General features: G+C 44.0%; 1 protein-coding gene and 1 non-coding gene across 9 annotated transcripts in view; one reads left to right on the top strand and one right to left on the bottom strand.

Moving 5' to 3' along the window:
• RPTOR (regulatory associated protein of MTOR complex 1) overlaps window positions 1-24,219 on the bottom strand; it is a 352,077-nt gene extending 327,858 nt beyond the window's left edge. For 5 of the 8 annotated variants that reach the window (XM_027080950.1, XM_027080949.1, XM_027080951.1 and 2 more), the window contains exon 1: window positions 23,261-23,422. In XM_027080950.1, the coding sequence (XP_026936751.1) occupies window positions 23,261-23,422 (162 nt within the window). Of the gene's footprint in view, window positions 1-23,260 lie in introns of all 8 variants that reach the window. The other 3 variants (XM_027080947.1, XM_027080953.1, XM_027080952.1) reach the window with 3 other exon arrangements.
• Window positions 5,248-5,320, top strand: TRNAR-CCU (transfer RNA arginine (anticodon CCU)). The gene has a single exon. It is a non-coding gene; the product is annotated as a tRNA-Arg (tRNA).
• Window positions 24,220-24,420: the final 201 nt, after the last annotated feature.

Here is a 24,420-nt window from a genome sequence, read left to right as displayed (position 1 = left end):
CAACTTGGCTCATTTCTCCCGGAACCCAGGAGAGCGCTAGGCCAGTGAGCCCACCCACGGGAAGGCAACAAAGTAGGAGTCAGGGACAGTACCAGCAACAAAGAAGGGCTTTGCAGCAAGCACCTGTTCAGAGAATTTCCCACAGTAGTGCCTGTTAAACCCAGCAGTTTGCCTCACAGACCACATAATACGGAAATAAAGCATTTCATCTTCAGAGCACCTTTACTAGAAAGAAGGGAACAGTAATGACCTCACCTTCCCAGTCTGATTTGGTAGATTCAGAACTGTTTTTACAAGAATACTCATTCTGAATGAAATGAATTTGATGTCAGGAAAAAATGTGTGAGCTATTACTGAAGCCCTAATACTTGCCATGATGGCCTGCAAGAATCAATTCATTTTCTGTAGGGTTCACAAACACTGATTTATGGGAAGTGTGCCATAAAGTCTAGTTTTTGATAAACTATAACATTTACCAGAACCTCACATAAACACACTCAGGCAGAGCATGGATCTTAGGAGAGCTCCCATCTTACTCCGGAGAGGGGCCAGGGTGGGTGCAAAGGGTTTTTAAAAAAGAAAGCTAAGCCTGCCCAGTTTGGAGCTCCTCTTAGGATGGTGGTCACCTGAACTTGTGCCCCTTATCAACTGATGAAAGCTGCAGGCACAGCTCGCTGTCTCGACAGGGGCAAATCTGTTCTTTTTCTTCCAAATAGTCAATCACGTGCAACATCTGCACCACCACACAGGAGGGGACGGGGCTCCTTAGCAGCTGTGCAGTAAGGAGCACATGGGAAGAAAAACACAGCCACACAGGCTGCCCCTCGAAACACTGGGCTCAGCTATGTATCACACAGTCCTCCTGCTTCATAAATATGATCACATTTAATCTTTGCAACACCACCACGAGGTAGGTAGTCTTAGACCCACTTTACAAATCAAAACACTAAGATCTAGACCAAGAACAGACAGAAAAGAAACCAGCTTAGACCAAGGTCATTCTGACACCAAAGTCCATTCTCTTAGATAAAACCTCAGCTGCCTGTTCAATTTTTAGAAAAAGTCCATCATGAGTTTCTGAGTCTTGGAACTTCCCTGGCGGTGCAGTGGTCAAGAATCTGCCTGCCAACACAGAGGACACGGGTTCAAGCCCTGGTCCGGGAAGATCCCACATGCCGCGGAGCAACTAAGCCCGGGCGCCACAACTACTGAGCCTGTGCTCTAGAGCCCGCGAGCCACAACTACTGAGCCCGTGTGCCACAACTACTGAAGCCTGCACACTGCAACGAAGAGTAGCCCCCACTCGCTGCAACTAGAGGAAGCCCAGGCGCAGCAACGAAGACCCAACGCAGCCAATAAATAAACAAATAAATGAATAAAAATTAAAAAAAAAAAAGATTTTCTGAGTCTCCATAAGGAGGGACTTTGAGCCAATGAGAAATCTCGCCCAAAGCTGCTCTGCAAATGGGGTGAGAAACAAGGTGGCAGCCCGGCTCCTCAGTCGTCAGACTGAGGCCTGGACTCCTGGCTCGGCTCCTCAGCAGCCCATGAATTCCATGGGGTTGGATGCCCCCTCTAAGTGGCCTCAGTTCACTCAGGTAACAACAGGTGCCTGCTAGGGGTGTTGTCAGGATTAAGTAGACTAAATCCATGTGAAAAAATGTTCACAAACTGTAAAGCAATAAAGTAGGAACATTATAGCTTCTGCCCACACTGCCTCCCCTCCCTGGGCCTCTTTCCACCACATTCCATCTCTCCCTCTGATGGTTCCTCTGCCTGGCAAACATTTGTTTGCTATTGCCCCCAATGCCAGCCACTTCTCTCCTCCCAAACCCCTGCTCTGTGACCACTGCCTCACTCTCCCCTCAACCCCTTGATGAAATTTCTGTTCCCAGAAATTCAGCTTCCACAGAATTTTCTATTCAACCAAGACATCACTCACAAAAGTCAACAAGGGCCCTGGCTCCGTCATGCAACAAATATTTATGAAGTCTGTGCTATGTCACAGACACTCCCTGGTACACACATACTCATTAGCTTTTCTCCAGAAGCACACCTATGTCTGACTTCACCTTATGTTACTAACCTCTTGGTTCCAGATTTACAACAACAACAAAAGACAGAAAAAACAAAACAGATTAGACCTGAAGACATCACTACAAATGCATGTTTTGCTTAATACAGATAGAGATGATTACATATAGAAATGTTTACAGATGTGTATATATACAAAGGGGTCAGTATATGCACATATATCTCCTTGCTCTGTCACCTGAGAGGACCTAAAAGTAGTGACACCCCAGTAGCAATGAGCGTACCCAGCACCCAGATCTTGGTCTCTAACACCATTCTCCAATAACAGGAACCAGAGGTCCTTGGAGAAACACCTGATTTTAGAACTGAGGCAGGAAATGTACAAGATGATCCCAGAGCATCCTGTGCTCCAGAAAGTAAACAGCCAGAAAGTAAATAGCTGCTTTTAAAAAAAAGTCCACAATAGTGGGGCTTTGTCAAAGTAGCACAGGAGCCAACTGAAAGCGCTCCCACTGGCCAAAGATGGAGCAACAAAGTAAAGTAGTAGTGGATTATAACCCAAAGGACAAAATAAGTACCCATGAGTCCATAGTGATATAAGAAAATGATTGAACAGATTAATAAATGCAGAAGAATAGATAAATCTCCCATACAGAAAAATTCCAATTAATATATGCAGATACTCTGACCTTAGGGAGATGGAGCACAACCCTCCTCCCCTTAAGTGTGGGCTGGGCACAGTAAATTCCTTCCAAAGAGAACAAGATGGGGCGAGGGGATATCAAGTGGAGACATCTAACAAACAGGACCTCAGCCAGGTAATCAAAGTCACATCAACAGTGATGAGTTGTGTTGAGACCATGGACCTTTGATGTGATGTGATACGAAGGGCACTTTCCCTCTGTGATATTCCTCCCCAAAACCTATAATCCCAGTTTTATCATAAGAAAAACATTAAACAAATTTCAACAGAGGGACAGTCTATAAAATCCCTGACCAGTACTGCTCAAAATTATCAAGGTCATCCAAAACTAAGAAAGTCTGAGAGACTGTCACAAGCCAGTGTGATAGTCTAAATGTAATGTGGCATCCTGGATGGGATCCTGGAGCAGGAAAAAGATAATAGGTAAATACTTAGGAAATCCAAATAAAGTATGGATAGACTTTGGTTGATAATAATGTATCAATATTGATTCATTAGTTATGACAAGTGTACAATCCTAATGCAAGGTGTTAACAACAGGGGAAACTGGGTACAAAGTATACAGGAACTCTATCTTCTCAATTTTAATAAAATTCTAAAACTATGGACAAAAAAAGAGAGAGAAAGTCCATTTCCCCTCTGCCACAAAAAACCACCACACAGTTTTTCTTTCTCCCAATTATTCACCAAATCCCATGATTCTCTCCTTATGTCTCTCAGAATGTTACTACTCCACTTTACACCCCCACCCCTACTCAAAAACCTTCAAAGATTTTGTTGCTTTCCAAATAAATGTCATTTCCTCACGCTACCATTCAGGCCTTTAAAAGATGTGGAGCAGACCACCTCCTGCCTCTGGAACCTGAGGCTTCCTCTCACTCTGGGCAAACCCTTCCCTCCCAACTCCAAGCTATCCTCTCAACTCCACTTGCCAAAATCCTGCTCTGTCCTTCAAATGTTTTCTTGCTTCCAGAGCTTCCCTGACACCCACCTACATTTAACACCAGGTATGTGAGCCCCCCTGAGGCCCATGCTTCTGCAGTATCTCACCTGAGCACTAGTCCTCACCACCAAACCTCCCAGGGATCCGTGCCCTCAGAGCAGAAGCTGGTCCTAACTGGACCAACTCTTGCTCACTGAAAAGCTTCAGACGCTTAGGTGTTCTGCCCACCTGTGTCCACCTAGAGAACACCCAGTTAACCTTGGTAGGATGCTGCTGTCATCATCTCCCCGCACATCCATAACTGAAGGAGAAGGGCCAAGCCTTTCTACTGGGCACCCAAAGGGTCACACTGTGGTTCCACTCCCCGCCCGCCAGCACTGTGTCCCACTGTGTCCTCTCACCTAAACTAGAGGCCGTGTATACCCCACCCTAGAAGGTCTTTTCCTCTCCATTCCAGCCAGTGCAATCCTTCCTGTCTCTGTGCCCAGCTCAGGTCCTCCCTCCCTCCTCCAGAAGCCTTCCTCAGCCAGACCCCTCTCCTGGAATCCCTCACCAGCCATTGGCCACACCACTACTTCTCATTGGTATTAACACAGCCTTGAGCCACTAGTTAGATGTTTCAAGATGCTATCTGATTCACTAAGCTGGTCTGCAGGTGTACTGATTTCACAGTGCTCCCCAGGGTTCTGGACCACATCCACTCCTTTCTCATTCCCACAGAGGAGCTGGTACAGCAGAGGCTCTGGCTCAGGGGTCAGTAAACAGCGAGTGAGCAGGTGCTCCTGAGAAGCCAGCAGATCATGGTCTCCCAGGTTCGACCATTAACGCTCACGCTCTCAGAGAGGCAGATAACTCGGCACAATGGGGGCACAGGTGCCAGGGCCAGATGGCCAGGGTCCAAGTCCAGGCTCTGCGGCTCACTAGCCACGTGACCTCTGAAAAATCATCTAACCTCTCTTGCCTCAGTTTCCTCAATCACAAAGTGGCTGTAACAGTACCTGCTCCCAGGGCTGTTTGGAAATTAAAGGGATTGTCAACGTGGGCAGCCTGGACAAGCCAGACACACGGTAAGTACGACTTAAAACTAAGCTAGTAGTGCTACTATTTTCCCAGAGGCATAAAGATGTTAAGAGCTAGTGCCTGTGACAGTCTTGATGATGATCTAGTTCCTGAGCGTGGTGGGTGTTTTCCGAGTGCTTATTTTATTGTTATGCTTCAGATCTTACAAGGGTAAGGATGTCAAAAATAGATAATTCAAAATAATCCTTTAACGACACATACAGTATACTCCTGGTTGTGGGGAAGGGGGAAAGGGAAGACAGAGAAGTGGAAAATACACCAAAATATTAACAGTGGCATACAGGATTTTATATAATTTTTATTTTCACTGTTGTGTTTTTCCATATTTTCTAAATATTCTACGATGACGTGTTATTTTTATAATCTGAAGGAAAACAGCAAGTTTTCAAGGAACTCAGTTACTCCAGTAAAAAAATGTTAAAATAGTTTTCAAGTACTAAGACCATTTTCAGCATAAAGTTTTATTTAAAGAACAAAAACTGGGACTTCCTTGGTGGTCCAGTGGTTAAGATTCCACACTCCTGATGCAGGGGGCCCAGGTTCGATCCCTGGTCAAGGAACTAGATCCTGCATGCATGCCGCAACTAAGAGCCCGCATTCCACAACTAAGAGCCCACATGCCACAATGAAGATCCCACGTGCCGCAACTAAGACCGGTGCAGCCAAATAAATAAATATTTTTTAAAAAACCTCTTCAGGGAAAATATTCATGCCTGCTGGTCAAGTAAAAACTCACTTTCAGGAGAAGAGCTGTATGTATAAAGGAAAAGACTGAGAAGCAATTCTCTGGAACCAGGCCCTGAAGCCAGACCAGGGTCTGATCTGGGCTCTGCCACCTACCAGGCCAGGCTGGCAACAGATGGGAAGAAACACAGTCTGCCCTTGAGGTCCTGTGGCCAGAGACTCAGGGAGACGACAGTGCCAAGCCAGCACACTCAGGAAGTCCACTACAGCAGACAGGAGGCACCTTGTGTCCCTGCAGTGGTTTCACCTCTGTAGAAACTAGTCCAGACCTAGGCCAGGGCTTAGAGGGAATGCAGAAAGAGGAAAAGCTTGATTTAACATTTTGACTGTGGTTTTATTTTGATACACCTTTAAACTGCTTGTCAGATCAACCTTTAAGGGTAAAAGAAGTCACGCAAGAAAACACCAAACTGAACAGTATTCACTGTGCACAGCTCATCACCAATACCCTCAGGCTTGGGGACAAGGGGTGCGGCGGGGAGGGATGAAGACCAGATGCCAAGGGGACAGGAGGCTAGGAACCACTGAAGCAACACTTTCAACATTTCCCACCTAAACATTCTTTAAGGAAAACTTTCTCCCATTTCCACAGCCAGATACATGCTCTTCCCCTCCCAAATGCTGGTAGTGGCTCATTCCTCTCCCTTCTACATCCAGCCAGAACCAGCAAGACATTCTGTCGCCTCCTGAAGCCAATCAATGGCCAAGTGCAATCAATCCTTGTTCCAGGGAGCGCTTGGGGCCACCCACGTCTGTCACCTCCCTAGCTGGAGCTATGGCCAGCTCTTCCTCGCTCCCACCTCCCCTTACTCAGGACGCTCCCGCCCCACACCCCCTCTCTAACACACATTCTCTCACACACACACACACACACACACACACACACACACACACACACACACACACACAAACATATACATATGCACTCACACACCTACGCAACACATACACATAAACACACACACACAAACTAACCCACCCTCCCCGCCTGACTCTATAGCCCGAAGAAGCTTACTAATCCTGATCATTTCACTACCCTGCTTTAAAACCTTCCTTAATTGTCCTTAAGACAAAACCCAAGTTCCTAGGGCCTTACAAAGCTTGTCAGGACCTGCCCTGCTTGCCTCTCCACCATCATGGGTCTCCCGGCACTTCTCTCCGAACAGTCTCTGCTCCATTTATTTGCTCAACAAATATTCACTGAGCACCTACCACCAGCCAGTCATTATGTGAGAAGCTGGGGATGTGGCACGAACAAGACAAAGTCCCTGTCCTAGTGGGGGAAGCAAAACAAATGCATAAGCCAGTGTCACGGGGTGGACGTGCCAGCAGAAGATAAAGCAGGTGGGGCTGGAGCATGGCCCTGAGGAGGAAAGAGGGAAGCGCTGTTCAAAGACCGGCTCTCTCCCCTCCCCACCTCTGCACACCTGGCTCCTCTGCCCTCCCTCCCACCCTCTTCCTTCCTTGCCCAGATCACTTCTAGTCTCTTTCAGGTACTGGCTCAGTGTGCCTGCCTTCCAGGAGGCCTTCTCACCACTCTGCACATAGCCACCACCACCCCAACCCATCTCCCCCAGAAAACTGGTAAACTCCTTAAAAGCAGGAGTTACACACCAATGAATTGCCAACACATAGCGTGGTGCCTGGCACATAGAGGCCCTCAATAAATATTAGCTGAATTACTGAATTCTTTAAATCAGTTTTTGTGACTTCACCATTCTTTCCCCTCACTATACCCCCACCTTTGACCTGCACACATTTTCATCTCCCCCGTTAGGGACCCCCTACTGCACACAGCTTAGGCAAACAGATGCCACCAAAATGTCCAGAAAGCAGAATTCCTTAAATCACTACCTTATTACTCAAGTGCAGATACATAATTACTGCGTTGGGCTTTTACTTAACTTTGTATAAGGATGCCATTTTCTCTAATAAGATAAAATTCCTCAAGGGCCACGCCCACATCTATACCTCCTGAGATCCCACACAATCCCAGGCTCAGTGCCATGTAGGTAAATGGTACAAAGTGCTCATAAGAACAATTATTTCCCCACAAAACACTGAGAAGCCCTGCAACTTGCTTTTAGATAGCATACACTAATAGTTAGGATCTGTGCATTTCACTGTATGTAAAGTTTGCCTCAAACAATAATGTAAGTATTAACCTCTTAGTTAATAAGTGTGCTTCCTCAAGTGCTATGGGTTAGCAGTTCAGAAACTCCCCTCTGTGTATTCCAGCCAGCAACTGAATCAGTGAGGACAAAGGAGCCAGGTTCTCACTGCTGGGAAGTAAGTGACAAACCTGAAAAGGGGAACAGAGGAGACGGGCCTTGTGGTAATCACCTCTGTGCATCACCGTACAATGCACAGCAGTAAGTAAGCAATAAATACAAACACGGATGTCTCCACCCTACCTCTCTGCCGAGGGGACCCGCAAACAGTGGCACACCAGCAGCAATGGGCACACCTAGTGCCAGGTCTTGCTTCTAAATTCCATTCTCCACCAAAAGGAACTGGGGATCATTGGAGAAAAGGCTGATTCCAGGGTTGAGGCAGGGAAAATACAAGATAAGCCTGGAACATCTTACAGTGCCAAAAAGCCAAGAAATGTTCAAAGCCTGGTATGTCAAAGGGCACTGACAAAAACATGATGAGGCCTTGCTAAGCTAGAAAATAAATAATGACAGGGACAGGCCAAATGAACAACGGCAACAAAGTTGGGACCAAGCAACATGATGCGATGCTCTGGAAAAAGCAAGCGACTTCAGTAGCATCCTCACCCAAAATGCATAACCTGCATCTGAGTACAAGGAAACATCAGGCAAACCCAACTTGAGGACATTCCAGGAAATAACTGCCTGTATTCTTTTAAAATGTCAAGGTCAGTGAGTTCAGAGACAGAAAGGAGGATGGTGGTTACCAGGGGGTGGGGGAGGGGGAGGGAGAGTTAGTGTTTAATGAGGACAGAGTTTCAGTTTGGGCAGACAAAAATGTTCTGGAGATGGACGGTGGTGATGGCTGCAAAACAGTATGAATGTACTTAATAACTGTAGCCTTAAAAATGGTTTAAATGATAAACTTCATATTATGTATATTTTACGACAATAAAAAAATTGTTAAGGTCAAGAAATTCTAAGAAAGCCTGAGAAACTCCTTTAGATTAAAGGAGGCTACAAAGACGAGACTTCTAAGGCAGTTAAGTGAACCTGGATGGGGGGAGGGGCAAAAATGGCACAAAAATGGCTCATAAAGGGGCAAACCACAACATTTTAATGTGAACTGTGGATTAATAATAGTATTATATCAGGAGTTCCCTGGCGGTCCAGTGATTAGGACTTGGCACTTTCACTGCTGTAGCCTCAGGTTCAATCCCTGGTAGGGGAACTAAGATCCCGCAAGCTGTGTGGCAAAAAAATATATATATATAGTATTATACCGATGGCAAATGTCCTGACTTTTACAACTGTCCTGTGTTTATGTAAGAGGATGTCCTTGTTCTTAGGAGAGATACACACAGTAAGGCATAAAGGAGCACAGTCTCCAACTTACTCTTCAATAGTTCAGGGGAAAGAATTACATATTCACATTTATAAATAGAGAAAAGTAAATGAGGCAAGAAGTAAAAACGGGTAAATCGATATAGACGAGGAAGATGGCGGAAGAGTAAGACGCGAAGATCACCTTCCTCCCCACATATACACCAGAAATACATCTACGCGTGGAACAACTCCTACGGAGCACCTACTGAACGCTGGCAGAAGACCTCAGACCTCCCAAAAGGCAAGGAACCCCCCACGTACCTGGTTAGGGCAAAAGAAAAAACTAAACAGAGACAAAAGGATAGGGACGGGTCCTGCACCAGCGGGAGAGAGCTGTGAAGGAGGAAAAGTGTCCACACACTAGGAAGCCCCTTCGCGGGTAGAGACTTCGGGAGGCGGAGTGGGGGAGCTTGGGAGCCGCGGAGGAGAGCACAGCAACAGGGGTGCGGAGGGCAAAGCGGACAGATTCCAGCGCAGAGGATCGGGCCGACCGGAACTCACCAGCCGAGAGGCTTGTCTGCTCGCCCGCCGGGGCGGGCGGGACTGGGAGCTGAGGCTCCGGCTTTTGTCGGAGCGCCGGGAGAGGACTGAGGTTGGCGGCGTGAACACAGCCTGCAGGGCGTTGGTGCACCGCGGCTAGACGGGAGAGAGTCCGGGGAAAAGTCTGGACCTGCTGAAGAGGCAAGAGACTTTTACGTCCCTCTTTGTTTCCTGGTGCACGAGGAGAGGGGATTAAGAACGCTGCTTGAGAGAGCTCCAGGGACGGGCGCGAGCCGCGGCTAAAAGTGCGGAGCCCAGAGACAGACATGAAACGCTAAGGCCGCTGCTGCCGCCACCAGGAGGCCTGTGTGCGAACACAGGTCACTAGCCACACGCCCTTCCGGGGAGCCTGTGCAGCCCGCCACTGCCAGGGTCCCGGGATCCAGGGACAACTCCCCCGGGAGAACGCACGGCGCGCCTCAGGCTGCAACGTCACGCCGGCCTCTGCCGCTGCAGGCCCGCCCCACACTCCGTGACCCTCCCTACCCCCCGGCCTGAGTGAGCCAGAGCCTCCGAATCAGCGGCTCCTTTAACCCCGTCCTGTCTGAGCAAAGAACAGACGCCCTCCGGCGACCTACACGCACAGGCGGGGCCAAATCCAAAGCTGAGCCCCTGGGAGCTGTGAGAACAGAGAAAGGGAAATCTCTCCCAGCAGCCTCAGAAGCAGCGGATTAAAGCTCCACAATCAACTTGATATACCCTGCATCTGTGGAATACCTGAATAGTCAAGGAATCATCCCAAATTAAGGAGCCCTGTGGATGAAAGGCTCTTGGTGCTGCAGCCAGGAGTCAGTGCTGTGCCTCTGAGGTGGGAGAGCCAACTTCAGGACACTCGTCCACAAGAGGCCTCCCAGCTGCACATAATATCAAACAGCAAAAATCTCCGAGAGAGCTCCATCTCAACGCCAGCACCCAGCTTCACTCAACGACCAGCAAGCTACAGTGCTGGACATCCTATGCCAAACAACTAGCAAGACAGGAACACAACCCCACCCATTAGCAGAGAGGCTGCCCAAAATCATAATAAGTCTACAGACACCCCAAAACACACCACCAGACGTGGACCTGCCCACCAGAAAGACAAGATCCAGCCTCATCCACCAGAACACAGGCACTAGTACCCTCCACCAGGAAGCCGACACAACCCACTGAACCAACCTTAGCCACTGGGGACAGACACAAAAAACAACAGGAACTACGAACCTTCAGCCTGCAAAAAAGGAGACCACAAACACAGTAAGATAAGCAAAATGAAAAGACAGAAAAACACACAGCAGATGAAGGAGCAAGATAAAAACCCACCAGACCTAACAAATGAAGAGGAAATAGGCAGTCTACCAGAAAAAGAATTCAGAATAATGATAGTAAGGTTGATCCGAAATCTTGGAGATAGAATGGACAATAGAATGGACAAAATGCAAGAATCAGTTAACAAGGACCTAGAAGAACTAAAGATGAAACAAGCAACAATGAACAACACAATAAATGAAATTAAAAGTACTCTAGATGGGATCAATAGCAGAATAACTGAGGCAGAAGAACGGATAAGTGACCTGGAAGATAAAATAGTGGAAATAACTACTGCAGAGCAGAATAAAGAAAAAAGAATGAAAAGAACTGAGAACAGTCTCAGAGACCTCTGGGACAACATTAAACGCACCAACATTCGAATTATAGGGGTTCCAGAAGAAGAAGAGAAAAAGAAAGGGACTGAGAAAATATTTGAAGAGATTATAGTTGAAAACTTCCCTAATATGGGAAAGGAAATAGTTAATCAAGTCCAGGAAGCACAGAGAGTCCCATACAGGATAAATCCAAGGAGAAATACGCCAAGACACATATTAATCAAAATGTCAAAAATTAAATACAAAGAAAGCATATTAAAAGCAGCAAGGGAAAAACAACAAATAACACACAAGGGAATCCCCATAAGGTTAACAGCTGATCTTTCAGCAGAAACTCTGCAAGCCAGAAGGGAGTGGCAGGACATATTGAAAGTGTTGGAAGGAGAAAAACCTGCAACCAAGATTACTCTACCCAGCAAGGATCTCATTCAGATTTGATGGAGAAATTAAAACCTTTACAGACAAGCAAAAGCTGAGAGAGTTCAGCACCACCAAACCAGCTCTACAACAACTGCTAAAGGAACTTCTCTAGGCAAGAAACACAAAAGAAGGAAAAGACCTACAATAACAAACCCAAAACAATTAAGAAAATGGGAATGGGAACATACATATCGATAATTACCTTAAATGTAAATGGACTAAATGCTCCCACCAAAAGACACAGATTGGCTGAATGGATACAAAAACAAGACCCATATATTTGCTGTCTACAAGAGACCCACTTCAGACCTAGAGACACATACAGACTGAAAGTAAGGGGATGGAAAAAGGTATTCCATGCAAATGGAAACCAAAAGAAAGCTGGAGTAGCAATTCTCATATAAGTTATATATATATATATATATATATATATATATATATATATGTAGTTTGCTTGAGTGCAGTGTTTTTTGTTTTCTGTACTGAATTCATTAGCATGGGTCGGTATAAAATTTAGCATAGGTCAATATGTAATTTGTAAACTAATAAGGTCTTAAAAGTGAGGAATTAAGTCTTTTAAATTTAATTATTTATTGTAAAGAGCAGAATAGCATACATAAACAGGTGCCTAAGGAAAACTTGTATTCTAATATGGAACTCTCATGAACACCTTTTTTTTTTTTTTTCTTCTAACGGTATGATAGTAGGCCATTTGATTATTTTTATGGCTTTAACTTTACAACAATGAAATATTCGTAAATTTTAAAAAGTATTTTTCTTTATTTGATGCGGGTGGGATACTGGAGAAATGAAAGGTCAAACACCTATTGAGGAATCCATACTTGTCTATATATTGTGTACTTTTATTTCAAGAACTGATTTAAAATTCCTAAAAGGATGCTATAATAAGTTATTATGCCATTTTACAGACTGAATTAAGTGAATTTCAGGGAGGTATGAAACTTGCCTAAGGCTATCCAGCTACCAAGCGGTAGAAGTGAGAATTAAATCCAGGTATACCTATCAAAAAAAAAAAAAAAAAACATTATGCTATATATATGGAATCTAAAAAAAAAAAAAAAGTGGACATGAAGAACCTAGGGGCAAGACGGGAATAAAGACACAGACCTACTAGAGCATGGACTTGAGGATACAGGGAGGCGGAAGGGTAAGCTGGGAGAAAGTGAGAGAGTGGCATGGACATATATACACTACCAAATATAAAATAGATAGCTAGTGGGAAGCAGCCGCATAACACAGAGAGATCAGCTTGGTGCTTTGTGACCACCTAGAGGGGTGGGATAGGGAGGGTGGGAGGGAGGGAGACGCAAGAGGGAAGAGATATGGGGATATATGTATATGTATAACTGATTCACTTTGTTATAAAGCAGAAACTAACACACCATTGTAAAGCAATTATACTCCAATAAAGATGTTAAAAAAAAATAAAAATAAAAAAAAATTTAAAAAAAATTAAAAAAATCACAGATTAATTTGGGGAAAGAACGGACATCAGTCAATAATATGGTGTATCTTCGTAATCATTCCGTTTTTTAAATGTCTTTCCATAATAGTTTATCATTTTTTTGGAGATTTGTAATCCCTAATGGACTTGTCTCTAGGTATTTTATAGTTTTATTGTGATCATGAATAAAATCCTTTTTTTCCTGTCAAAAAAAAAAAAAAAAAAAAAACGGGTAAATCTGGGTAAGGGTATATGAGAATTCATTACACTATTCTTGCAATTTTTCTGTAAGTCTGAAATTACATCAAAACTAAAAAATACAAAATAGTAGTAGTCAAGAACAGAAGACCCACCTGGAAAGCACACCGATGGTCGGTAAAATTAACACGTGTCACTGGCTGTATCTCCTCAGCTGTCTCCCCTTCCGCTGTAAAGGCACAACCCTCTCTGCAGAGTTGGACGTACAGGGCAAGTTTAAGGTTCAAGAACATGATTAAAGCATTAACATATCATGCCATATATTTACTGGAATGGCCTTTTCTATGTATTTAACTAGACTTACAAAAAGGAAACAGGCGCTTCCCTGGTGGCGCAGTGGTTGAGAGTCTGCCTGCTGATGCAGGGGACACGGGTTCGTGCCCCGGTCTGGGAAGATCCCACATGCCGCGGAGCGGCTAGGCCCGTGAGCCATGGCCGCTGAGCCTGTGCGTCTGGAGCCTGTGCTCCGCAATGGGAGAGGCCACAACAGTGAGAGGCCTGCATACCGCAAAAAAAAAAAAAAAGGAAACAGTATCCACCTTGAGCTCCACGGAGACAAGCATGGTGGATGCCCCAAGCACTTTAATGGCTTCTGAACAAAAAGAGGACAGAGTCAGAAACCTAGAGGACACCCTCTATATGTAAGCCACATGGATATTGTTAGAGCTCTAGCTTTAGAATGCCACAAGAATTCTAATAATTTCTACCTCTAATAATGAGGTAGAAATGTTCTCATCCATTTCAGGACTCTTCCACAGCACGTTGTTCAAAATGGAACATGGCACATTTTTTAAAGCAGGTTAAAAAAAAATCTATGTAGATGTCCCTTTGTGGCTCCTGAGCCTCACACAACGCCAAAGGAAAGTTGATATACTTCAAATGCAAAGTGAGAGAGTGTTATAAACCCCACCCGCTCTTATCCCCACATCCAAACCAGACTCCCTTGATTCTACCTTCTCAATTCTACCTTCTGGACATCAGCAGAGGCCCTGTCCTGTCCTCCACCCTCCCACCACTGTCTCCTCCAGCCCTGGTGGTTCTCACCTGGATTATCACACTCCCCTCCCCAGCTGGTGATACCACCTCCAGTGTCACCCCTCTTCAAACCCTCCACTCCACCCACAGTCAAAAAGACCTTTCAAAACACAAATCTATGTCTGACATTCCCCTGCTTAAATCCTGAAGCAGCTCCCATCACCAACTACATCAACAGCCATTAGTTGCTGTGAGTTTAAAGCTGGGTCGACCTGACTGATTTATGTTTCATAAATGTTGTTCAATGCAAATGATTCACTTATTTATTATAAACTAAAGGCTTTCGCTGATAACCATGGTCTCCTCCCCTATAAACACACATTGTACTATAATTTGATGACACGGCACACTGTCAATAAGCAATAAACCTCCACTGAGCTCAAGTGAAGACGTCTGGCTACCTCCCCTCGCCCCACTGGATCCATTCTCCTCCCCTCACAGAACAAGGCCGTCCTGGGTGAGTGACAGTGTGTCTTCCTACAGGACATGCAACAGGGGCAACAGGAGGCCCTAACGGTGCCTAAAGGGCTACATAAAAGGCAAATGCCTTCACAATCACAAAGGCTCTCCACGAGCACAAGCTCAGACGATGGAAAGAGTGTAACAGATCCCTTTTAGGTCTGTCACTTGATTTCTGGTCAAGCTTGGTATTTTTGGCCAACCATCTGATACCTCAAGCCTTCTTCCTAGTTTAAGTTTGATGCCCACTTTTTTTTTTTTACACTTGTTTCTCTATTTTTTTAATAGATCTTTACGGAGTATAATTGCTTCACAATACTGTTTTAGTTTCTGTTGTACATCAAAGTGTACAACAGAATCAGCCACATACATACATATGTCCCCATATCCCCTCCCTCTTGAGCCTCCCTCCCATCCTCCCTATCCCACCCCTCTAGGTCATCACAAAGCACAGAGCTGATCTCCCTGTGCTATGCTGCTGCTTCCCACTAGCTAACTATTTTACATTCGGTAGTGTATACATGTCGATGCTACTCTCACTTCGCCCCAGCTTCCCCCTCCCACCCGTGTTCTCAAGTCCATTCTCTATGTCTACATCTTTATTCCTGCCCTGCAACTAGGTTCATCAGTACCATTTTTTTTTTTTAGATTCCATATATATGCATTAGAATACGGGATTTGTTTTTCTCTTTCTGACTTACTTCACTCTGTATGACAGACTCTAGGTCCATCCACCTCACTACAAATAACTCAATTTCGTTTCTTTTTATGGCTGAGGAATATTCCATTGTATATATGTGCCACATCTTCTTTATCCATTCATCTGTCGATGGACATTTAGGTTGGTTCCATGTCCTGGCTGTTGTAAATAGTGCTGTAATGAACATTGTGGTACATGTCTCTTTTTGAATTATGGTTTTCTCAGGGTATATGCCCAGTAGTAGGATTGCTGGGTCATATGGTAGTTCTATTTTTAGTTTTTTAAGGAACCTCCATACTGTTCTCCATAGAGGTTGTATCAATTTACATTCCCACCAACAATGCAGGAGGATTCCCTTTTCACCACACCCTTTCCAGCATTCACTGTTTCTAGATTTTTTTGATAATAGCCACTCTGACCAGCGTGAGGTGGTAACTCATTGTAGTTTTGATTTGCATTTCTCTAATAATTAGTGATGTTGAGCACCTTTTCATGTGCCTCTTGGCCATCCATATGTCTTCCTTGGTGAAATGTCTATTTAGGTCTTCCACCCATTTTTTAATTGGATTGTTTGTTTTTTTGATATTGAGCTCCATGAGCTGTTTGTATACTTTGGAGATTAATCCTTTGTTGTTTCATTTCCAAATATTTTCTCCCATTCTGAGGGTTGTCTTTCTGTCTTGTTGATGGTTTCCTTTGCTGTGCAAAAGCTTTTAAGTTTAATTAAGCCCCATTTGTTTATTTTTGGAGGTGGGTCAAAAAAGATCTTGCTGTGGTTTACATCAAAGAGTGTTTTTCCTATGTTTTCCTCTAAGAGTTTTATAGTGTCTGGTCTTACATTTAGCTCTTTAATCCATTGGGAGTTTATCTTTGTGTATGGTGTTAGGGAGTGTTCTAATTTCATTCTTTTACATGCAGCTGTCCAGTTTTCCCAGCACCACTTATTGAAGAGGCTGTCTTTTCTCCATTGTATGTTCTTGCCTCCTTTGTCGTAAATTAGGTTACCATATGTGTGTGGGTTTATGTCTGGGCATTCTATCCTGTACCACTGATCTGTATTTCTGTTTTTATGCCAGTACCATACTGTCTTGATTACTGTACCTTTGTGGTATAGTTTGAAGTCGAGGAGCCTGATTCCTCCAACTCCGTTTTTCTTTCTCAAGATTGCTTTGGCTATTTGGGGTCTTTTGTGTTTCCATACGAATTGTAAAATATTTTGTTCTGAAGAATGCCATTGGTAGTTTGATAGGGATTGCACTGAATCTGTAGATTGCTTTGGGTAGTATAGTCATTTTCACAATATTGATTCTTCCAATCCAAGAACATGGTATACTTCTCCATCTGTTTATGTCATCTTTGATTTCTTTTATCAGTGTTTTATAGTTTTCTGAGTACAAGTCTTTCGACTCCTTAGGCAGGTTTATTCCAAGGTATTTTATTCTTTTTGTTACAATGGTAAGTGGGATTGTTTCCTTAATTTCTCTTTCTGATTTTTCGTTGTTGGTGTATAGGAATGCCAGAGATTTCTGTGATGTCCACTTTCTTTTAACTACACTAACAGGTCTCAAACATTTGATAACAGGACACCTAACCACTCTTAAAAATTACTGAAGACTCCCAAAGAGCTTTTTATATGTTACATTTATCAATATTTTCCATATTAGAGGTTAAAACCAAATATATATATATATATTCCCTTATTAATTCACTTAAAAATTGTTATATTTTCAATAAAGATTTCTATGAAAAATAACTATATTTTCAAAAAAATGTTAGACAAGTGACACTGTTTTTCGAAAATCTCCTTAATGTCTGCCTTAATAGAAGACAGCTGAACTCTCACATTCTGCATTCAATCTGTTGTGATATGTTGTTTTGGCTGAAGTGTGTAAGAAAAATATGGACTGAAAAAGACACATAGTTTGCAAAGAGCAGGAGTAACAGTAGAGCAAAATAATTGGAAATATTCTTCTATGATATTACATCAAAACTCAGTAAGTGGTAGTTTCTTAAAGGTTTGCTGCAATCTATCTGAATAGAATAGAAAATAGAAAATTTAATCTATCCAAAACCAAAGCAATAACTCTTCATACCCTATTATGTTAAAATCCATTGGCCTAACTTTGGATCTTTTACCCATGGATGATTTTATAATATCATGAATTGGTCATTTGGAAATATTGGTTCAGTGAATTATGCAGATGTTCCAAACGTGGACACATTTCATTCTACAATATAAAAAAGATCATATTCATTAATATCACCATCATCTCATCAGAAACATCTTTAAGTACTGGGAAGCCGGGAAGCTCACAGTGGCAGATACAGCTTTTCCAAAACTCTAATTTTCACTTGAAAGCTCAAATTTTATCACTAGCAACAAATACTGTCAGTTGTTTTCCTTGAAGTGAAGCTCACTTGGTTCGTTTTCCAGAAAATGTCCGCCAGAACCCAAGCCTGACCGTGCAGGGCCAGCCTGCCAGCCTCCTCCAGGTGCAGCTTGTGTTTCAGGAAGGGTAGCAACTGGGGCAGCCGGCAACCGCAGGTGCTCTTCCTCAGACAACCATACCTCGTGCAAAGGATAAAAAAGGCGTGTACCAAAGAGCCAAGATTTAAGAAAACTAATCATTTTAATGCTTTATCAAGGGCATTCTGAAGAGAAACTGGGATTTTTTTTTTTTACTGAGAGCATGTGGCAATGAAGAAAACAATAACCACCAGCACAGTCAGATGCCACCATCTTGATTCAAGCTCAGGCACCAGCAGTTTTACCCACCCACAATCAGCGCAACTGTCAACATGGGGAAAACGCCAATAACTAACATCTTCTATTATTATGAAAACAGTGTCACCTCAGGGACCCAAGAGAGCACCGAGCACACGGTGAGAACAGCTAGGCTGCACCATCAGAATCGTTCAGTTGGTGGTTGACCACCACCCGCCTCATCTTCTCCATACATTTTGTTTCAGCCTCCATGGCCTCTCAGCAGGATTTTTCCAGTGGAGACACTGTGATACAGTTTTGCCTGTCTGTTTTTACCTGGGCTGTGTTTCTCAGATTCTGCTTCCTCTGTTGGAGCCCTGTAACTATGTCTCTTCACGCAAGCCTTTTAATCAAGCCCCAGTTTCCTCATCAATCACACATAGATAACGATCTCTACTACTGAGCCTTAAAAGACATAATCTATGTGGAAGCCCTTGGTGAATGATTCATTTTTTTCATCAGTACATTTTTATTGAATCCCTATTGTGTGCCAAGCACTGTCCTCTATGCCAGCAGAAACAAGGTCCTTGTTTTATGATTAAAAAGCTCACTTCTGGGGGTCAGGGTATAAAGAAAAATATCACAGACATAAAGAGTGATCATGAGCAACTGGGGAGCTGCTTAAGATGGGGTGATCAGGAAAGGAAGTGACCTAGGCGCTGGGTGCAAACTACAAGAAGGAGCCAAGTATGCAAAGGTCAGATAGAAGAGCATTCCAGGCCTTTCCATCCAAGAAGCAGAAAAGGCAGGCAGGGCCAGATCATGAAGCTTTGTGAACCAGGGTGGAGTTTGTGTTCTACTCCAAGCGGCCTGGTAAGTAATGGAATCTGATTTACACTTTAACAAGCTCCCTCTGACCAATACGTGAAGAATCGATTGCAGGACAAGAGTAGACACAGGAAGACCAGTCAGGACACGATTCTAGCTATCCAGATGAAAGATGGTAGTTGCCTGGACTGGGCTCACATCAGTGGAGACAAAATGAGGTGGTCCGATATAAGATACAATTTGGAGGCAAAGTTGACAGGTTCTGCTGATGACACAGTACAATGAGGAGAGGAAGAAGAAATAATTACAGATAAATTCTAGATTTACAACTTGAACAACTGAGTGGGTGGTGATGACAGTGTGTTGTGATGGAGAAAACCAAGGCAAAGCAGACAATAGGTACCTGAGACAAGAGTCATAGCACATAGACGGCACATAAAACCATGAGACTAGATGAGATCAGCTAGCAAGGGTACACAGAGAAAAGAGAAAGGGCTCCAAGATCAAGTTCTGGAACACTCTACGCTCAGCTGTCAACCAGCAAAGGAGTCTGAGGAGGAGCAGTTAGTGACCTCAGAGGAAGACCTGGAGTTTCAGGAAGACACAGAAGCAAGTGAGGAAAAAGCTGTGTGAATGAGAGAGTGGTCCACCCTGGAATGCTGCTGAGAAGTCGAAAAGATAAGGACAGAGAAGTGACATTTAGATTTAGCAGCAAATGGTGACCTTGTGGAGGGTAGTCTGAGTGGCATGGAAGAGAGCCTAAATGGAGTAGATTGAGAGGATGCAAAGTGAGGAAACAGGAGTAAAGAAGGGTTATAAAGTATTACTATTTCCCCTTGCTCCAAAGACAACCTAAACATTTGACTATCCATATATCAGTTTAATGTATCTACTCGGCTTCCTCCATGGTTTATTCAAATACAGCTACAAAGCAAGGTGACTAAGTCTAAAGACTGGTTTGGGAAATGGCTTCATCATTTTATAGCTACATCTCCTACATACAGGCAGGTATAGTGTCTCTGTCGATGGTTTTCTTTCAGAGCAATAGCTCTCAGCCTTCCCTGATTCCATCCCACATATGTAAGGTAAAGATCCATCTGAGATCAATTATCTCCACATGCCCGCTTTCCGGAAAATGAACTCTGTGATAACTATAAAGTATCACAGTAAAACAAAAATGGCGGAGTTATATACAAATCTGTTTTAGCCATAGGTCTATGAATGATTCACTTTGAACTGTAATTCACATGTCTAGTTATTTGAAAATCACAAGTCAAAAATGCCAGTGAGGCATATACATATTTACTACACACAGAACTAACCAAACAACAAACTTGATAATTTGATAATAACAGTATTAAACTTACAGTAACTTAGTAATTAAAATGCAACAATAGTGGCATCTGAAAACCAGGAATGGTTCAATACCAAGACTGTGGGAATCCCAACCGAGAGTGGGCATGTGCTGTAGTTCTGTGAGGATGCCAAATGCCAAGAGGCAAAAAACTTGGAGTCATCACTCAACTTTGGTAAAGTTGTCAATTTTAGGAACCCTTAACAACTCCACTAAATAGGACAAAAGTAAGTAACTACTGATACATATACAATAAAAGTGTGTGCACTTGGGACTTCCCTGGTGGCACAGTGGTTAAGAATCTGCCTGCCAATGCAGGGGACACAGGTTCGAGCCCTGGTCAGGGAAGATCCCACATGCCGCGGAGCAACTAAGCCCATGTGCCACAACTACTGAACCTGCGCTCTAGAGCCCGTGAGCCACAACTACTGAAGCCCGCGAGCCTACAGCTCGTGCTCCACAACAAGAGAAGCCACCACAATGAGAAGCCTGCGCACCGCAACGAAGAGTAGCCCCCACTCACCACAACTAGAGAAAGCCTGCGTACAGCAACAAAGACCCAACACAGCCAAAAATAAATAAAGAAAATAAATAAATTTATTTTTTTAAAAAAAGTATGTGGACTTGCATATGGATCACAGAAAAAAGCAATGACTGAGTCTGCGTTTAGGGCAGTCAATTGCCCACTGGAAGAAGTAGCCTACACAGGTCCTGGTACAGGACAACCGGGTCCACACCTGTTGCCTTACAACGATGCTGCATCATCTGACTTCTGGAGATCACCTCCAGCACAGGGAAACAGTCTGGCATCATGCCCATGTGCTCAAGAGTCCTAGAATCTTGAAGTCACATATGGGTAACCCACAGGCCAGAGCCAACCCCACAAATGGACTGCTTCGTGTTTTGTAATATCTGAATTAGTTCCAATATTTTAAAATTGGCAAACTTCACATTTAAAAAAATAAAAAAAGTTTTCTGGCTTCTCAAAGAAAAGAGAGAGAGAGGGAGACCTGGCCAGGACCAGCTGCCCCTTGAGCTGCAACCTGTGCTCTTCAGCGCCTCACTGATCTCAGCCTCCAGAAAGTCAGGCACGAGTCAAACCTCAGCTGCCATTTATCTATGAACCTGTGCCATTATTCTCCTTCTGTCTGGCCTGTTTCATTCATTTATGCTACCTTCCAACTCTCAGCATCATTTGGATCTATACCCTTTATCCTAGCATAGTGTGCTGAAAAGGTCCCCTCAGGGTCTAACCAGGGGAAAGAGAATACAAGGATGTCCAGAGGCCAAGCTCTCACAAACTTAACTAAAAATGTTAGCTGCTGATCTTCTTTAAACAACTTGCAAAGGTCGGACACAGCAAACTTTCTCCCCTGGATCTTTCTAAGTCAAAATCTCAGTAATTACTCAGACTCCCAGAACTTTTCTTCCTCTTAATAACCTATGAAGAGCTTATCAGGGAATGTTAATCATTCACCAATTGTTGTAATTAAAAGGTCAAAAATAAATCCATCAATCAGTTTTGAACAGTTTAAGCATGGGTTTAGAGTAGCAAAGGGAACCACATTTCAGAAGAAAAGAAAAAAAAAAGCCCTCCAAATAGAATGGGGAAAAAAAAAGATTACAGTTACTTTTAAAATAAGTCTCTTCATATATGCATAGGAACCACAAAAGCTTTAAACCATATAATTAGTACTAAATATGTCCGTAAGACAGACTTTATACAATCTCTTCCAATGACCATCTCTTTTTAGTCCCTAAACTACTTTTGGATGAAACAAATTTTCCTAATAACAACTGAAGCACAAGTTACTAGTGACTGACTAGCTAGAATTACCACAAGGGTAATCCTATATATGTTCAACATCATACACTAAAAACAACAATCTTATATAAACATATCCATAAACCCAGAGCAAAGCACACTGCATTACACCACCAACTACCCCTCTTAGGCTAAAATGTTCAAATCAATAAAGACAGTCTTGAAGGAGAAAACAAAGCACAAAAAAAAATCCAAAACAAATTATAAGCGTGTATGGGTGAGACGGTCCCACCCTTTTGCTCTGGAGGCCAGGAAATAGATGGTGGTTGATTAAGGACAGGTTTAACAAAATTGACTGTTTTCTTTCCTACTAACTTCTTAAGTCACTATCCACGCTCCAACACCACGAGGACCCCCTACCAGACCCAAGTTCCAACCCATCATACTCTACTATTAGAGAAATTGTCTCCACCTAACAGTATCGCGACACCACATAAAAGTATGAAAGTCTTGATTCAAGACAAACTGTTTAGAAGTCTATGATGAAGTTCACTGTAACTTTAAAATAACTTTGCATTAATTTGTTACTAGCTGAACATTTGCCAGTAATCTTGTTTCCTAGCATACTATATTAGACTTCTGCACTCCACCTAGCTTGGGCAAAAAAAGTAAACTAGCCACTAAGTAGACTAACCACGTTGGGACAAATATTATATCCCAAGTTGTCTTTCCTCTAAGTGTTAACAGTACAAAGTTTAACAGTACAAAGTATATCAAAGAGCATGTAAATAGTTGCAATGCTGTATTTTCTAACTTGCTTAACTTCCATTGTCTGAATTAGAACTTACTTTGAATCTAATTAACACTATCCAGTGAATAACTACTAACCAAAACAGACTTTTCCATTTACAATAAAAATATGGAGTCTGAAATGGTTTGTGCTTTTTGGTTGACTTGCAACATGTGGCTGAGAAAAAATATCGCTGCTCTCCCAAGGACATATTTCTGGCTCTGAACTTGTAAAAGCTATCAAGGTCTAAGAGACGCAGGCTCAATCCACTTACCCGATCCTTCATCCTCCAGCTCTGAGCTAAAGATTTGGAGCCTTCAATTTTCTCACAGTGTCTCTTTTTCATGAAAGCCAAAGGCAGGTTCCAGTCAGTAAGATCAGCCTCATCTTCGTCCCCGAGTCCCAGGAGAGGCGACTGCAGCATCTCGGATTCCATCAGCGGGGGAGGGGGTGGGGGAGTCCTGGGCAGCAAGCGCTCGAGAACCTCCAGCCTTAAAAACTAGTGTGTACCAGAATTGGTGAAATAAAAAACAGAGAAAGGCAAAGTAGAAAAAGAAATGGATGGAGAGTGTGCGGAGATCCTCGCTGAGGCAAGAAGTCTGAGATCCTTCTAACTCTGCGCGAGAAGTCAGAAGGGGTGGGAAGAGCGGTGGGAAATGAGGGAACCCAAGGAGCTCCTCACAGACACACACGCCCCCAGATCCCAAGTCACCGGCTGCTTCTGAGGCTGTCCGTTCCCGGAGGGGCTGCGAGCGGAGCTGTCAAAGGCGTGCGAGATTCCAGGCCTCACGATGACCCTGCTCTCGGTCTCCAACGCCTCAGCCGATCCGAGGACAGGCAGGCCGCCCGCTCTTGGTGCCGGTTTGCCGACTGGGCTGAGGTCTTCGGCCGAGGGGAAGAGGTTCAGAGCGCCTCGGGTCTCCTACAGCCACTTTCAGCCCTGCGGATCTCGCACTCGCCGGAGCTGCTGCAACCAGAGCCAGGACGGGCCCATCGTGCTTGCCCGCAGCCGGCTCCTCAGCCCCGGGTCCGCGCGGCCTGGCCGGTCCTGGTCTCCGGCCCCGTGGCTCTCTCCTGCCTGAGAACGAGTCCTAAGAAACAGGCGACACGGAGCCGCGGAGAAAACGCGTAATGTGGGCTTACTGGGTTTGGGGAGTTTTGCCCTCTGGTTTGAAGCTACAGTGAAACTCCTCTCATCAGCACATCAAGGAGGACGCCATATTGCCAAGACCCAGAATGCAGCGCGATCTACGGCGTGGCTAATAAGCCAAACTTCCTCAGAGTGTCCTGGCCATGCTTCCCAGGAGACAGCGAGAGGCGTCCCTGCCTCCCCGTTACCATCGTTACCACAATTAAGTTTTCTAGAGTTTATGGCAATTGGTATAATAGACGCGTCATATCAAAGTCAGTCCTATAAATGAAACTGTGTTATTT

This window comes from Aethalodelphis obliquidens, unplaced genomic scaffold (genome assembly GCF_003676395.1).
Source record: "Aethalodelphis obliquidens isolate GAN/ISIS:26980383/991018 unplaced genomic scaffold, ASM367639v1 scaffold44, whole genome shotgun sequence".
NCBI lineage: Eukaryota > Metazoa > Chordata > Mammalia > Artiodactyla > Delphinidae > Aethalodelphis > Aethalodelphis obliquidens.
This window is presented reverse-complemented; position numbering and strand designations above follow the sequence as displayed.